This window comes from Ursus americanus, chromosome 9, assembly GCF_024610735.1.
Source record: "Ursus americanus isolate L20-20 chromosome 9, mUrsAme1.1.p, whole genome shotgun sequence".
Taxonomy (NCBI): domain Eukaryota; kingdom Metazoa; phylum Chordata; class Mammalia; order Carnivora; family Ursidae; genus Ursus; species Ursus americanus.
The window spans coordinates 3,474,659-3,489,949 of NC_142135.1; the positions used below are offsets into that span (position 1 = coordinate 3,474,659).

Consider the following 15,291-nt stretch of genomic DNA (forward strand, 5'->3'; position numbering starts at 1 on the left):
CTCAAAGTGGTTATTTTTAAGTTGTGTCTTTGCAGAAGAGAAGAAGTATTCCATAAAACATGTCTTTTTATGGTATGAGAAAACATATCACTTATCAGCTGTCTGGGGAGAGTTAAACACAGGAAGTGTTTTTCTTGCCCTCTGGGTTTGGTTGTTGGGCATTTGTCTTTCAGTTACAAGTTTTACACACACCGTTACATTATTTCCAAGGAAGGCTCGCGTCCTTGGTTCTGGTGCCAGCGCGGCCTCCCCCAGGCCTCTGAGGACACTTTGTGACTTCCGCCACAGGCACGCACCGAGGCTGGGCTGCCGTCCAGATGCGCTTGCTTCACGAATTGGTCTACGCGTCCCGAAGAATGGGGAATCCTGCTCTTTCTGTCAGGCACTTGTCCTTCCTGTTGCAGACCATGCTGGACTTTTTGTCAGATCAAGGTGAGTGAGTTCAGTGAACGGGAGCACCCTTCGTGCTGGCCCGCACAGACCCGGGCTTAGGTGGGTGGTGCTTCCCGGTCCTCCGCTGTGAGGAGATGCCGTGCTCGCCTGTGCCCTCAGCTCCCTGTGCTGCCCTTGCTGTCCTCCTGGGGGGCCTGATGCCGCTGCCCACCATGCCTTCTTCCCTCTCCTCCCCAGGCCCCCTCTACCGCTCTGCCACTTCTGTCTCTCAGCCTCCTGCGTGGGCTCCCCTTCCCTTTGCCTACATCGCATAAAATAGAAACATCCAAGTATAACATTTATACAGAGAGCCGCACGATTCATAAGCATGTCGCTCAGCGAATTCTCACCAAGTGACCGCTTCTGTAAGTGGCAGCCAGATGGGAAGTATAAGCAGAACCCCGAGGACTCCGGTGTGCGCCCCCAGTTACCCTCCCCGAGGACCCCAGTGTGCGCCCCACTTACCCTCCCCAAGGACCCTGGTGCGTGCCCCCAGATACCCTCCCCGAGGACCCCTCTTTGTGCCCCCAGCTACCCTCCCCGAGGACCCCTCTGTGCACCCCCAGTTACCCTCCCTTGAGGACCCCTCTGTGCATCCCCAGTTACCCTCCCCAAGGACCCCTCTGTGCACCCCCAGTTACCCTCCCCGAGGACCCCTCTGTGCGCCCCCAGTTACCCTCCCTGAGGACCCCTCTGTGCGGCCCCAGCTACCCTCCTCGAGGACCCCTCTGTGCACCCCCAGTTACCCTCCCTTGACGACCCCTCTGTGCGCCCCCAGTTACCCTCCCCGAGGACCCCTCTGTGCGCCCCCAGTTACCCTCCCCGAGGACCCTGGTGTGCGCCCCCACTTACCCTCCCCGCTAGAGCAAGCCAGGATTGGTGATCGGTGGTGCAGTGCCTGGTAAGGCAGTTTCTGGAGAGGCCGCAGCTGCCCCAGGGGACGCTGAAGCTGACATGGCCCTTCAGAGAGATACCTTGCTGTGTGGTGAGGGACCAGGCCTCACACTCCCACCCCGCCTCAGGACGCACACTGCTCCCAGGAAGGGGGCGTGGTCTTGGATGAGGCGGCTCTCCAGCTGAGAGCAGTCCCTGGAGAGGGCGGAGCTCCCATTGCCCGGGGATCTGTCCTTCCGTGCCTGGTGGTGCGCCGCTGTGTGCTCCAGAGCCGCCCCCCGCTCCAGCTGTCCCAGCGCGGACCTGACACAGCGCAGCCGCTGTGCTCCTTCAGCCGGCACCCGCCATCCAGGGCGCCTCCTCCGTGCTCACAGCTTTGAAATCAGAGTGTCCTACTCTCCCTCTGCCTGTGGCGGTCTCCGTCTCCTAGGCTGCGGGTGGAAGGGTGGCATCTCTCTCCTCGTGTGAGGCTGAGGCTTAAACACATGAATTCCAATAGCACGAAAACTCAGGAATGATCAGCTTCAAAACAAAAGGACTAATGTTGGCATGTGATTGCCTTTCAAAGCCAGGGCGATGGTCGGTCTGACTCCTGGGCTTTTCTAAATCAGGAGAGGAAGCTGTCACACATTGTGTTTTAGGCAGAGACTGTTGGGGACCCTGGTTCCTGATGAAGTTTGAGGGCGCATCGCAGGGTCGGGCGAGATTCTTCTTGTGTAATCTCCTCGTCTACACCTGTGTGTCCTTGAGCTTCATCCAGGCAGGCTGCGTGGACTTCACGTCACGCGTACCACGAATGCCCACCGCATGCTCTTCTCTTCTCTCGGATGCCTCTGTCCCCAGGGCCACCTGCTGGGACTCGGGACGTCTGTGTTCCCCAGGTGACTTCCACAGACACCTGTGCGTGAGGAGCTCCTATAGCTCCTTGTTGCGAATGACCTTGCAGCACGTCCTACGTCTGGTGCTTGTTGGTGTCCCTCCGCGCGTGGAGCGATCCAGGCGGCGCAGGTGCGTCAGTGCGCGGACAGAGCCCCCACGGGTGGTGGGACCACTGCGCCTCTGTGCCCACTCGGTTTCCGTGGCCTTTGGTGCTGCATTGGAGTTGCGTCCGTCTTTGTGCTGCCTGCAGAGTTTGACCGTTGAGCAGCAAGACCAGCATGGCAGCTGGTAGGTGCACGGTTTGTGCTTGGGTTTCTCTGAAGCATGAGGGGCAGACGAAGGCGGAGTTCCCAGAACAGGCCGGCTCTGGTGTCCGGTGGTGACGGGGCATGGGTCTGTCTGTTGTTTGATGAATTGAATTTTTGCTTTTTGATGGGTGGCTAGCTCTCTTCAGTCCCCCCGGGGGTGTTTGGCCCTCCCCACGAGCCAGCAGCTGTGACGATGCAGGGTGCCGGGCACAATGTCCAGTCTGAGCGGACTCTGCCCACTGGGCCTTCGAGTTCTGGGTGCCTCCTGATCCATGGCACACGTCCCTCTCCCCTTTTGTCACGTTCTGCTCTCTCTCGGTACCACTTTCCCTCATGGCTCACGTTTAACTGTGTGTGGTCTCGCGTGACTGTAGGTAGTGAAGAAAGGGCCCCACATCCTTGCCCTGAGCTGCTCGCACCTTCACCTGCTTCATCCTGCGCTTCTTCTCTTAAGTACGCATCCCCAGTCCTGTGGCAGGACGTACTCTCTCCTCCCCCTCCCCGTTCCCGGTCACCACGTGACTCCGCTAGGTCTGGGTTCCCTCTTGGCAGCTTTTGACGAGTCCCTGCACGACCAGGCCTTCCTGCTCTGTTCTCTTCCTTCACGCGCTGCTCACGACCGCCAGGGAAGAATCCCTGCGTCTTTAGTTGGTCAGTGCCTGTCTTCCCTCCGGAAGCTCTGGAGGGAATGAGCTTGCTGCTTGTTGGAGGTCACGTCAGGTGGTGATCTAAAGACGCTGAGTTTAAAAGGAGAGGAGCTCGGGACATCAGACTGTTGAACAAAGGACCGTCTCCTTAAAGGTCTGTGTGTAATGGTATTTGGTTAATTAGGAGTCTTTGGAGAAAAGGACAAAAGTCAGGAGGTCTAAAGAGTTCTTCCTTCTGATGGCTGTAACCTCAGATCACTGATGGCCTTCTTCCCCGGCCTCCATTTTCTCATTTGTACAACTACGAGGGCACAATTGTGAGGTAGTTTGTTTTCATTTTAGTGATCTATATTTTATTTAATTTCTAATTTTTTAATCCATTTATGTATTTAAGTTCAGGGCTTGAACTCATGACCCTGCTTAAGACATGAGCTGAGATCAAGAGTCAGTCACTTAACCAGCTGAACCACCCAGGCACCCCTCATGATAGATATTTTAATTTATTGGATGACCTTTCCTCTGGAAAGCCCATGGTATCATTTATAGAGTTGGTCATTAACATTTCTAAATACCGCTGCATTGAAATGAAATGTGGACTAGAAGAACAGCCAAGAAGGGAATCACTGACCCCGGGCTTGAGGGAAGGGCTCCCTAGCCTTCTTGTCATATGTCAGCCTGTCTGGGTATTTGCAGGTGGAGACGCTGTGATCTGGGCGCTTCTTGCCCTGCTCTCCCCCATGTATACCCTCTCATGTGTGCAGATAGGAGTGAACTCATAAGTTATGAGGACAGTCGTTAACAGGAAAGGCATCAGTTCCCCAGGACTCTTGTCGTTTTTTTCAAGATGGAAGTGCTAACTTGAGAATTTGTGGACTTTTCTTGGGAAGTGTGACTGTGTTACTCTTTATGATTATTGATACGTGGTCCCTTCCCATATCCCGAATCCCCCCATTGATACGGGGAAGCTGCTTGCAGCTTCCATGGCAGCACAGCCGTGGACCGGTGAGCTCTGTGGGTCGTGGCTGCAAACCTGTGACCTGGTCCTGTGTGCTGCGCGGGAGTCCTTGAGAAGGTGCGGGACCCCTGACTCTGTGAAGGCTCAGGGTGGCGCACGTCCAGCCTATCTCTTCCTGCTCTCTTACTCACCGTGCCCTGGCCGTGCCTATCTCCAGCTGCTGCAGCATTTCTGCTCTGCTGCATTTGCACTGCTGCCCTCCTGGCCACTCCTGTTCCTGTCACCTTGTCTAGGAATTTGTCCTTCACTGTTATACCCTCTTCATGGAGCCTACTGTGTGGGTCCCTGCTACAGCCCTGGCTCCCAGCACTGATGGCCTGTCCCCCCCGCCCCCCCCCCGGGGTGCCCCCAGCCTGGATGCCCCTCAAGCACAGGAAGTGTCATGTGTACCTGGACCAGCACCTGGCACCTGCTAGGCCCTGAAATGCTGCTGAGTGAGTGGGGACTTCTGTCTCTGTAAGTCTGCCCTATGCCGTGCCGCCCAACTGATGTTTCTTCTAGTTGGCTGCTTTAAAAACTCCTCTGGGGCGCTTGGGGGCTCAGTTGGTGAACCATCTGCCTTCGGCCCAGGTCATGATCCCAGGGTCCTGGGGTTGAGTCCCACGTCTGCCTCTCCTGCTCCCCCTGCCTGTGCGCACTCTCTCTGTCAAAGAAATAAATAAAATCTTAAAAAAAAAAAAAAAATCCCTGTGGATATTGCTCTTCTGTAACAAGGTTTGGGAAATTACTGCCTGGGGCCAGATCCAGCCCAGCACCTGATTTGATCCTTGGCCTTTCTAGCCTGGGTGTGTAGTTGCTGACACCCATTCCTTTCACATCAAATTACTTAAACAGGGGCAAGGGGAAAAACTAGCTCAGACGGAATCTTACAGCTTCCAGTGGAAAGTCCCAGATGAGAGGACTCAGATTAGCCTTAGAGTAGGTGTGCTAGCATGAGTGAGGGGCAGAAAAATGCCCTGCTTTCAGTCACTCCTCTTGGTGCCACAGTGAACAGGTGAGGACAGGGTGCCGCTGGGGCCGCGGGACGGCCCATGAGGAAGCCTCCTCCCTCAGACGTGTCATACCGCGTTACGGTAGCAGAGGGTGCTGTGGTCTTGCTCTAGGGCCAGGTGCTTTCTCAGTGGAATTGAAACTTCACATAGTTGCTTGGGCGTGTCCCTGCTGGGGTCTAAAGGACTTCTGTGTTTTACTGTGTTCAGCGTTTTGCAGGACGACTCTGGGTTGAAAACCTGTCACAGCTCCGCTGTCTCCTCTACTTGGCAGGACTCCATAGAGATAAGTTCCATGAAGTGCGTGACAGTGTGTGAGATGCAGGGACGTCCTTAATAAATCCTGAGACATTTATGTGATTTCTCTCCCAGGGGACCCGGGCTCTAGCTCCTTGGTCGGAGGTTGCTGGTTCTGTCGCCCAAGGTACCTTAAGAGGACCCAAGAGAAATGGAATCTCTTGTCAGGGAAACAGCAGAGTGAGCCCCGAGGGCTAGCAGACGTGCAGATGTTCTGATTTGTGTCCCTTTGATGATGAACACTAGCACTGCTCCTCTCGTCTGACAGGGGTGGCAGGTGGGAAAGAGGGACGAGGGCGAGGTGAGGGACAGGCAGTGACGCGAGGCACCGTCTCCTGGGCGAGCAATGGTGGTCAGCGCGGCTGGCACCCGAATACGCGGCCCTCCACGCTGCCTGATGTCCTGCATCCGTACACTTCAGTGGTTGGGGATGGGACCCTTGCCGCCTTGCCGTTGAAGGTGTAGATTTCGATCAGCCACTCAGGTCACGGTCCAGCTGGAGGAGCCCAGAATCCCAGGCCTTGTCATCTAGACCGTGAACTTGACGTGCAGTGGGAACCCAAGGTCAGGACATACTGCACCCTGCTGGCCTCTACCCCTGAGACAGTGTGCGGAAGTGTTAGAAAGTGTGGAGACATGCACGTTGGGGTCCAAGCTCATAGCTAGCCTCAGTTTCTCCACCCCAGAAAGGGATTACAAGGCACATCATCTTGCGAGGGGGTTGTGAGAATAAATGAAATACTGACTTACCTGAATGAAATGTGTAGCCCTGTTTTCCCGGCTTCGTCTCTGAGCCCCAGACCTGGGTCTCCAGCAGCCCTTGGAGGTTTGAGCATCGCAGGGCTCAGAGCAGCTGTGGTGTGGCCCATGGTGTGCCTTTGCCTCCAGGAAACCGAGTATCTTACTAGACTGTATTTTTAATTTTTTTAAATTTATTTTTATTTTTTATTTTTTTTTTAAAGATTTTATTTATTTATTTGACAGAGAGAGAGACAGCCAGCGAGAGAGGGAACAGAAGCAGGGGGAGTGCGAGAGGAAGAAGCAGGCTCTCAGCAGAGCAGGGAGCCTGATAAGAGGCTCGATGCCAGGGTCCTGGGCCGAAGGCAGATGCTTAACGACTGAGCCACCCAGGCCCCCCAGATTGTATTTTTTAAAGAGAACATATTGAGAAAGAGCTCCCGTACCGTACGTTCACCCGTGCAGGCACCCTGGTGAATTGGCGGGGTCGCGCAGCCGTCTGCACACCGCGGTGTTAGACACTTGCATCCGCCCCGGAGGGCCTCAGACCTGTCAGACTCTGTTCCCCCTTCCCCCCGCCCCAGCCCTCAGCAGGCTGATCTGCTTTCTGTCTAAGCCTGCCTGTCCTGGGCATCTCAAGTGAACGGAACCCTGCGATGTGCGGCCGCTCGTGTCACCTTCTTTCCCGTGCTGTGATGTATCCACGCCCTGCCTTGGAGCGCTGTTTTTTGTGCCACTGGCCCTCAAACCCACGTGTCCAGCCTGCTCTCCCCCAGACCTCACACTCAGTAGGAGTGAAGTCTCCTTTTCCCCGAAGCTGTTTCTCGCCTTTCCCCACCTGCCTGTTCAGGCGCACCCCCCCCCCCCCCCCCCGACATCTGTGGTACTGCCCCCCTCCACCCTCCCTGCCTCCGGCAGCGGGAAGCCCGCATGCAGCCTCCCTGTGGCCACAGCGCTCACTGCCCCGTGATCTTCCCGCCTTGGCTCTCCTGTCCCTCCTCAGTTCGCTCCTTACCGAGCCGCCCGGGTGAGCTCTCAGAAGCTGTGTCAGACCACACACCTCCCGCTTCCAGCTCTGTGGCCTCATTGTGCCTGGAATGAAACCTCGATTCCCCCTCGCGGTTTAACAACACGGGTCAGCTCGCTGCAGCTTGCGGGTCGAATCTGCTCCCACCTTCTTTGCTGTGTGTGGCCTTCCAGCTAAGAATGGCTTTTACAGGTGAACACTTGCAATCCATTTGATGATAAGGATTTGAACTTTGAACCCCAATTAAGTGAAATGTCATCACTCTCCAAAAAAATTTCTTTTCTTCTCATTTTTAAATCTGTTACAAAAGTTGTTTTCTCACTTGCTATATATAAGTATCTACATAACATCCTTGATTTGCCTCTTGGTTCACAAAGCCTTGAGTATTTACCGGCTAGGCCTTTATGGAGGGGTTTTCAGCATCCCAGGTGCCCTGATCCCCACCTGCCCCATCCTCTCTTGTTCACTGTGTCCCGTGCACTGCCCTGCTGACAGGCGTGGGCGCCTCCCTGTGCCACACTAGTCTGACCTCATAGCAGGCAGCCAGTGTTGAGAGCATCTTGGGTGATTATCTCCAGAGAACAGACATGAGGAAGAGCCCCGGTGAAGGGGACAGAGGAGTCTGTATGAACAAATGGATACAGGCGCATCGTGGGGGCAGTTGGCAGTTCTTCTGAGAGGTGAAAGAATGTTTGGGGTAATGTTCTATGAAGAAGGTGATCTTGACCTTGACGAACAAATTGGTGTTGGCCAGACCATGCCGAGCAGAAGAAATAGTTTCACTTAGAAGTTCTTTCTCTAATGCTGGTGGAATTAAGACTGTGTGCTTTGGGAATGCTGGGTACGGTAGTATGGTGTGATTCTGTCATCTGGGCTTTGGGGAAGCAAAGTGGATGGTCCGTGGTTGTCCAGTATGACCCAGCAGTTCCTCTCCTACAAGTACACTCAGGAGATTTGAAAACATGTCCACACGGAAACTTGCCCATGAGTGTCCATAGCAGCACTGTGCGTAAGGGCCAAGAAGAGGAAGCACAAGTGTGTTGATGGACGGAAGGGTACAGATGTGGTGCATGCTGCCTGGGTGACTCTCTTCCTCATCCTGCTCCCGTTCCTTTTTCCTGCCTTCCTTCCTTAGCTAACGTTTGTTCACCCTTCACATCTCTGTGCAGACACCACGTTTATATCTCTATGAAGCCTTTCTTAGTGCTTCAAAGCCGGCTTGTGTTCCATTGCAGTGTTCCTGCTGTGCATGGAACTTGCCCGTGGGAGCCCTTGTGGCCCTCCAGGTGCCCACTGCTTCTTTCATGAGCAGACTTCCCCGCAGGGCTGCAAGCACTCTGAGGGCAGGGTCTCTAACTGGCTCCTTCTCACCCCTGGCACGTTGGGGGGCAGATGGGCGTGCACGTGTTGTTGAATGCATCAATAATGCGTGTTTTCTTCTTCCTTTTAAAAGATTTATTTCAGAGAGAGTGTGCGCGTGCATGTGTGTGCACAGAAGGAGGGGAAGGGCAGAGGGAGAGGTAGAGAGAGAATCCTCAAGCAGAGTCCCCACTGAGCGCAGAGCCAGATGCGGGGCTTGATTCCTGGACCCTGAGATCATGACCTGAGCCAAAATCAACAGACAGCTGCCCAACCGACTAAGCCACCAGGGTGCCCCTGTTTTCCTCTTTTTATTTTTTATTTATTTTTTATTTATTTTTTACTGTTCTTTTTTTTTTTTAATTTTTATTTATTTTTTTGATGCAAAGTTCGATGATTCATTAGTTGCGTATAACACCCAGTGCACCATGCAATACGTGCCCTCCTTACTACCCATCACCAGCCTATCCCATTCCCCCACCCCCCTCCCCTCTGAAGCCCTCAGTTTGTTTCTCAGAGTCCACAGTCTCTCATGCTTCATTACAACTTTATTGAGGGGCACCTGGGTGTCTCTGTTAGTTAAGCGTCTGCCTTAACTAACTGTTGTGATCCCAGGGTCCTGGGATCGAGTCCCGCATGGGGCTCTCTGCTCAGTGTGGAGCCTGCTTCTCCCTCTCCTCCTCCTTGTGCTGTCTCTCACTGTCTCTGTCTCTCTCTCTCTAATAAATAAGTAAAATCTTAAAAAAACCCAACTTTATTGAGACTTAATTCGTGGACCACATGATTCACTCAGAATGTACACTTCAAATGTTAGTATGTTCCCAGATCTGTGCACCTGCCCCAGGGTCGTTTTGAGCCATGTTTGGCAGCTCACAGGTACCTTGTACCCGTACCTGGCTGGCGGCACGTGTCGGCGCTCACATCTCGTGGGACGCGTTAGTAATGAATACTTCTGTTTGCTCGTGTTCTTGATCTGGTCTGTTTTTGCTGTTATTGGCAGTGCTATGCTGAGCATCTTTAGAGCTTTGGCTTTGTGAGCAGGAGGGAGAGTTTATCTGGAGAGGGCTCATTGGACGGTCATTCTGAATGTTTTTATTGCTGCTGCAGCATGCTGCCAGCTTGCCTCTGAAGGCATCGTTCTGATGGCCCTGCTGGCTGGCACTGCTGTTGATTCACTATGTACAGAATGCTACCACGTTGTTTTAATTGTATTAAAACAACCCTGGTAGCTCGCAGGGTTGAGGATTTTTCCTGTGTGTTTGTATCCTAATTGCTTGCCTCTCACACGACCCTCTTCTACGCACTTCTGCTGGCTTTCCTGTCTCTTGACTCATTTGGTTCTCATTTGTTGGGTTTGGGAGGCAGGTAGGGTCTCGGCCACTGGGCTGATGAGGTCTCTGCTGCTTTGAGATGCTCAGTAGTTTGCCCAGAGACTCCCAGTTAGTTATTCAGGCAAAGCCAAGTCTAGTACCCAGCTTTGGATGTATGCACAGCTAACTGTAAAATCTGTCCAGTGCCGTCATAGACCTGGCTGGCGTCCGGCAGGCTTAAAGGGGTCAGGACGCCTCCCACAAGTGCTTCCCGGACTGAAGCTGAAAGTAGCAGGAGAACGTTCTAGACATTTGATGGTGATCTCCTCAGTGGACCTTGACATTGAGATACAGTCTGAGATACAGGCCCCGTCTCCCCGCCCTCTCGCTCTCGTGGTCCCTTCCGCCGCGGCTGCAGGAACTTAGGGTCTGCTATTGCAAACTCCTTATTTCAGCTCTGCCTCGTTTTTCCCGATTGGCCCCTTAGCCTTCTCGTATCAAGCTAGTGGCTCTTGAGCGTGGGAGTTTGGAAATGTTGGCAGTGTTTCCGGCCTAACTGTGGCCTCGTGTGTCATTCGCCTGTAGTCCGAGGGAACAGGAGTCGAATGCAGGGGTAAGCCAGTCCCACACAACAGAGCGCATCCCACTCATGTTCCACTCACGATGCCAGCATTGCCTGAGGCAGCCGCTGTCACCTGAGGGCACTGCTTCCCCACTGTCCTCTCAAGTGGTGCCGCTTCTGCTCCGACTGACGCCCCAAGTGTCGGGCCCGGAGGTGGGGCGCAGGCTTTGCTCTTGCTACTTCGGGGGTCCTCCTTCAGAAGCTCGCACTCGTCGTCTGGGCAGGTCATCAGGGCTCGTCACCGACTGACGCCCCAAGTGTCGGGCCCGGAGGTGGGGCGCAGGCTTTGCTCTTGCTACTTCGGGGGTCCTCCTTCAGAAGCTCGCACTCGTCGTCTGGGCAGGTCATCAGGGCTCGTCACCGACTGACGCCCCAAGTGTCGGGCCCGGAGGTGGGGCGCAGGCTTTGCTCTTGCTACTTAGGGGGTCCTCCTTCAGAAGCTCGCACTCGTCGTCTGGGCAGGTCATCAGGGCTCGTCACCGACTGACGCCCCAAGTGTCGGGCCCGGAGGTGGGGCGTAGGCTTTGCTCTTGCTACTTCGGGGGTCCTCCTTCAGAAGCTCGCACTCGTCGTCTGGGCAGGTCATCAGGGCTCGTCACCGCTCGCCTTCCCTTTCGTTGGCGTCATCTACAAATACTCCGGTCCTTCTCCTCACTCTTTCATGGTGCCGGCTGCTGGCCTGCTCCCCCGCAGCTCCTCTGCTGCCTCTGTTCTTGGTGACTTGAGTGTCCACGGGGAGGGTCCATTCAGCACTCTCCTCTTCTGGTGGATCTCCGCAGGACTCTGCATGCGTGGCTCTCTACTTTTCCTCACACCATGCTCCAGACTACCGCCTTCCCTCCTGCACTCCCCATACCAGCCAGGGCCACCTCTGCCTGGCCGGCTGCTGAAGCCGGAAACCGTGAAGGCATTCCCGACTCATCTTCTTCCCTGTCAGACCCACATCTAAGTCCTGTCAGCAAGTTCTAGGGTCTTACCTCCTAAATGGATCCCAGATGTGGCCGCTTGTCACCACCTATGCGCCCATACAGGCACAGTGGAAACCACTGTGAGGCCTCAGCTGCCCTGTCCGGCCATCAGGGGTCTCCTTGGCCTGTAGTCCCCCACCTAGTGTCATGTCTTGTTGGTTTGCTGCTTCAGACCATCCATGGGCTCCCATAATTTTCCCCTCTTTAGTTCTGCACGTCAGTCACCCTCCCTCCTCTGTTCATTGGCTTAGCTTCAGCCAGAGTTGCTCTTCTTCTGTCTCTCCAAGGAAGCTTGTTTCCACCCTGTCTCCAGGACTATGTCTCTGCTTTTTCTTCATCCCTCAGGTCTGAGTTCAGACACCCCATCTCTGTCTCCTTGTGGCACCCTGTATCTCTTTGCCTTTTTATGGCTAGCAGTCCTCCTTGCTAGAACTCGAGCTCCTTGGGGGAGGAATCTGTCCTGGGCGGATCTGTCTGTCCTGGACGGACACCTGTCTATACCTAGGACTGTGTATGGCAGGTGCCCACTCAGTGTTCATTCGTTGTCCAACGAGGAAAGTCATCCAGCTTCCCTCCACCTCCTCTTTCCTGTTTGTGAAATGGGCACATGAGCCTGCTGCGAGGATTAAAGACCATTAGTGCGGATCATCCCCCTCTTTGTCTTGCAGCCGGAAGCTCATGAGTCCCTCCTTTCTTGCGCAGCACTCAGCTGCTTCTGGATTTGGGTATTTGGTTCAAATAACACTTGGCTCTCAGGGAAAATACTCACATGTTGAAAGAAAACCTTGCTGAGTCAGCAGCTAGCCCAGAAAGTGTAGGGCTGGTTCCAGGGTCCTGCCTGGACCTAAGACCCAGGAGTCTGCATTTCACCAGGACGCCTTGGGAGGCCAGCACAGCAGGTGTGCTCTGTGGGCTGAGAAATGGCCTCTGATAAGTAGGAATTATTAGTGGGGTATTTTTAACTTCTGTGTCTTCACTCATTTCTGAAAACCAGCATCTTCCTTTTCCCGTCTGTAGTTATTATTTGTTTGGTTAGGAAGTGAATGCATAGAGCCCCTGCCCTCTGAGGGGGGTCTTTAGTGCCCCTGCACCCTGGGGACAGTATTTCCCAAATCAAATTTATTGCCTGACACCCAATGAGATTTCTTGTGGTTTGTACAAGTGTATGTATGAAAAGTGATGCAAAACTACATAAGTGGTATCACAGTTAGAGATTTGGTGAGATGCTTTTATTGAAAAGAGAGAGCCTGAGGCTGACGTGAAATTGGTGGTTGTCGAGGCCGGTGTGTCAGCAAAACAGTCCTCAGGACAGCAGGCACCGTGCACACCGCAGCCATGTCCACCTCGGTGTGCCCCACCCCCCTACGCTCTCTCTTACCGCAACCCTAGACTTTTTGTGAATTATATTTTCCTGGTCATCTTTTATACTCGTGGGTATGTTAATATGTCTTCTTTACATTTTTTGAATCTAAGTAAATTGTAAAATGGTATTGAAAATAAGAATACATCACTTTACTAGATTTTGGAATTGGAGATTGTGGGTAAAATGGTATGACCCAAACAACCGAGAGTCTCCTAGAATATGGACTAACAGATGAAAACACAGGGTTTGGGCTCTAAGAGCTACATGTTGTATCTTATTCCCATTAAGAAGCACATCCAGTCTTTAGATTTGAGTTTTTACCTTTTAGCTTTGCATAGCAAAGCACAAAGAGCTACAACATGAACTCTGGCCAAAAATGAAGGCCATAATTTTTAAATTGTCAAGGTAATATGTATTATTTTGCTTCATGTTTTCCATTCCTGACATGCTTTTTACCCCTTGTATTTTTCTTCCCCCCCAGATGGCATATGTGGTTTCTTGGAGAGTTTTGATTGAATGGATTTCATTTTTCACTCGGGGGAGGAGAAGGGAGCATAAGCTTATGAGCTGTTATATGGGAGCTCCTCACCAAAGGGGTATAATTTGTTTCCACTGTAGTTTATACAATCCCTTTTGTTTGTTCAGAAATAGACAGAAGGGGTTGAACTAAAACCCGGTAGAAATGAAGGGAAGCTTTTGACTTCCTTTTAGTTGTGTTTGAAGAGATAAATACTGTGTAGTACAACATAATAAGTACCTGTTAATAGAGGGCCTTTTTGTTTGAGAAACACACATGTAAAATAATGAGGTGAAGAAAAACTATGAGTGTGTCAAAATCCCAAATATATTAGTGGATTTAGTAGTTATGGGAAAATACTAATTTGCCAAGTTTTAGGTAAACCAAAATAGAACATCCTAGGGTTGTATCAAAAAGGGCCCTTTGCATGTAGCCTCCGCAGGACGCCGTGGGCCGGACGGTGTGAGCTGTCAGCAGCGCAGTGGTGTCGTGCTGGCCTGCTCACTTGTCCACCGCTGGCTGCACGCAGGGCCAGCGTACCATTGCCCAGGCCAGACATGGCCATTTCTGGTCTCCCAAGGCCCGTTTCTTGCCAGTGGGCCACCCGGAGTATCAAGGGGTGTTCCTAGCCACCTTCAGCTCAGAGAGCATGCAGGGCTTCCCACAGTACAGAACCAGAGTTCAAGTTCCTAGCGTGGTTTGCAGTGTGCTTTTCAGTCTGGCCCAGCCCATCTGTTTTGTGCAGGCTCTGGGCTTAGCTGCTGTTCCTGGAATGAGCCTCTGTGTTCACATCTGTGCTTTTTCTTCAGGGTTTCTACTCCCCAGAATGGGGACTAACCTCCCCCACCGCCGATAGCTTTCCTTGACACCCTCAGTAGCGGAAGAAGCCTTTCTTCTCAGCTTTCCCCCACACGCATGTAGCAGTGCTCAGCATGTTGCATGTTATTCGTGTTTTCATGTCTGCAGACGGGTGTGAAGCTGGACAGCTGGGATCGGGGCTTCTTTTCCCCGAAGCCCCAGCCCAGCACAAAGTCTGACTCACAGGGGCTTACTCAGTGCTGGCTAAATCGGATTGCCTTGTTTTTCCTGGCCTCGTTTCCCCCTGGCTAGGTAAAGTGAGGATTATGCTTCCCTTGCTGTGCTGGCGTTAGGAATGGAGACAGTGTCTCTGAAGAGTCTGAAACATAGTACGTGCTCAGAAAACCGTCCTTGTCGCTGTCGGTTTGCTTCTGACTCACAGAAGTGTTTCAACACACGCAGTTCCTAGAGCAGAGAATCAAGGCGAGGACTTGTGGGCTCACCTGCAATCATTGTAGCAGTCGTCTTCGAACGGTATTGACCATGAGCCAGATTAGACATGCATCGTCCGTGTAAGCCCAAATGTTTCATGCAGCGACGTCTGTTCTTACAGCTCCGCTGCCCTGACACAGTACCGCAGGGGTGCTTTGAACAAGAGAAACTTATTTTCTCACGGTTTGGAGGCGGGGAGTCCAGGATCGAGGTGCTAGCAGGGTCGGTTTCATTAGAGGCTTTTCTCCTTGGCTTGCAGATGCGTCCTTTCCCTTTGTCCTCATGCGATCACCCTCTGTGTGAGTCTGTGTTCTCATTTCCTCTTCCTGTGCGGACATTAGTCAGATTGGATTAGGGCCCCCTTGTGACCTCACTTTACTGTAATTACCTCTTCAAAGGCCTTGTCTCCAAATTCAGTCATATTCCCAGGGCCCTACTGGGCACAAGGACTTCAACATACGACCTTGCAGGGGACATAACTCAGCCCAGAACGTGACCTGTGATCCGTCTTATCCCATCCCATGCGATGCTAGTCACTACCCACTAACTTGATCTTTATGACCCACAGAGAGTTCAAAGTGGCTTGCAGTAAGTTACCACACTTGCCTTCTGGAAGGCAACTGAAATGGGATAGAA

General features: G+C 52.9%; 1 protein-coding gene across 10 annotated transcripts in view; it reads left to right on the forward strand.

Moving 5' to 3' along the window:
• TRAPPC9 (trafficking protein particle complex subunit 9) overlaps positions 1-15,291 on the forward strand; it is a 596,424-nt gene that overhangs the window by 100,010 nt on the left and 481,123 nt on the right. For all 10 annotated transcript variants that reach the window (XM_087864581.1, XM_087864582.1, XM_087864586.1 and 7 more), the window contains one exon: positions 289-432. In XM_087864581.1, coding sequence (XP_087720707.1) covers positions 289-432 — 144 coding nt within the window. The remainder of the gene's footprint in view (positions 1-288; positions 433-15,291) is intronic.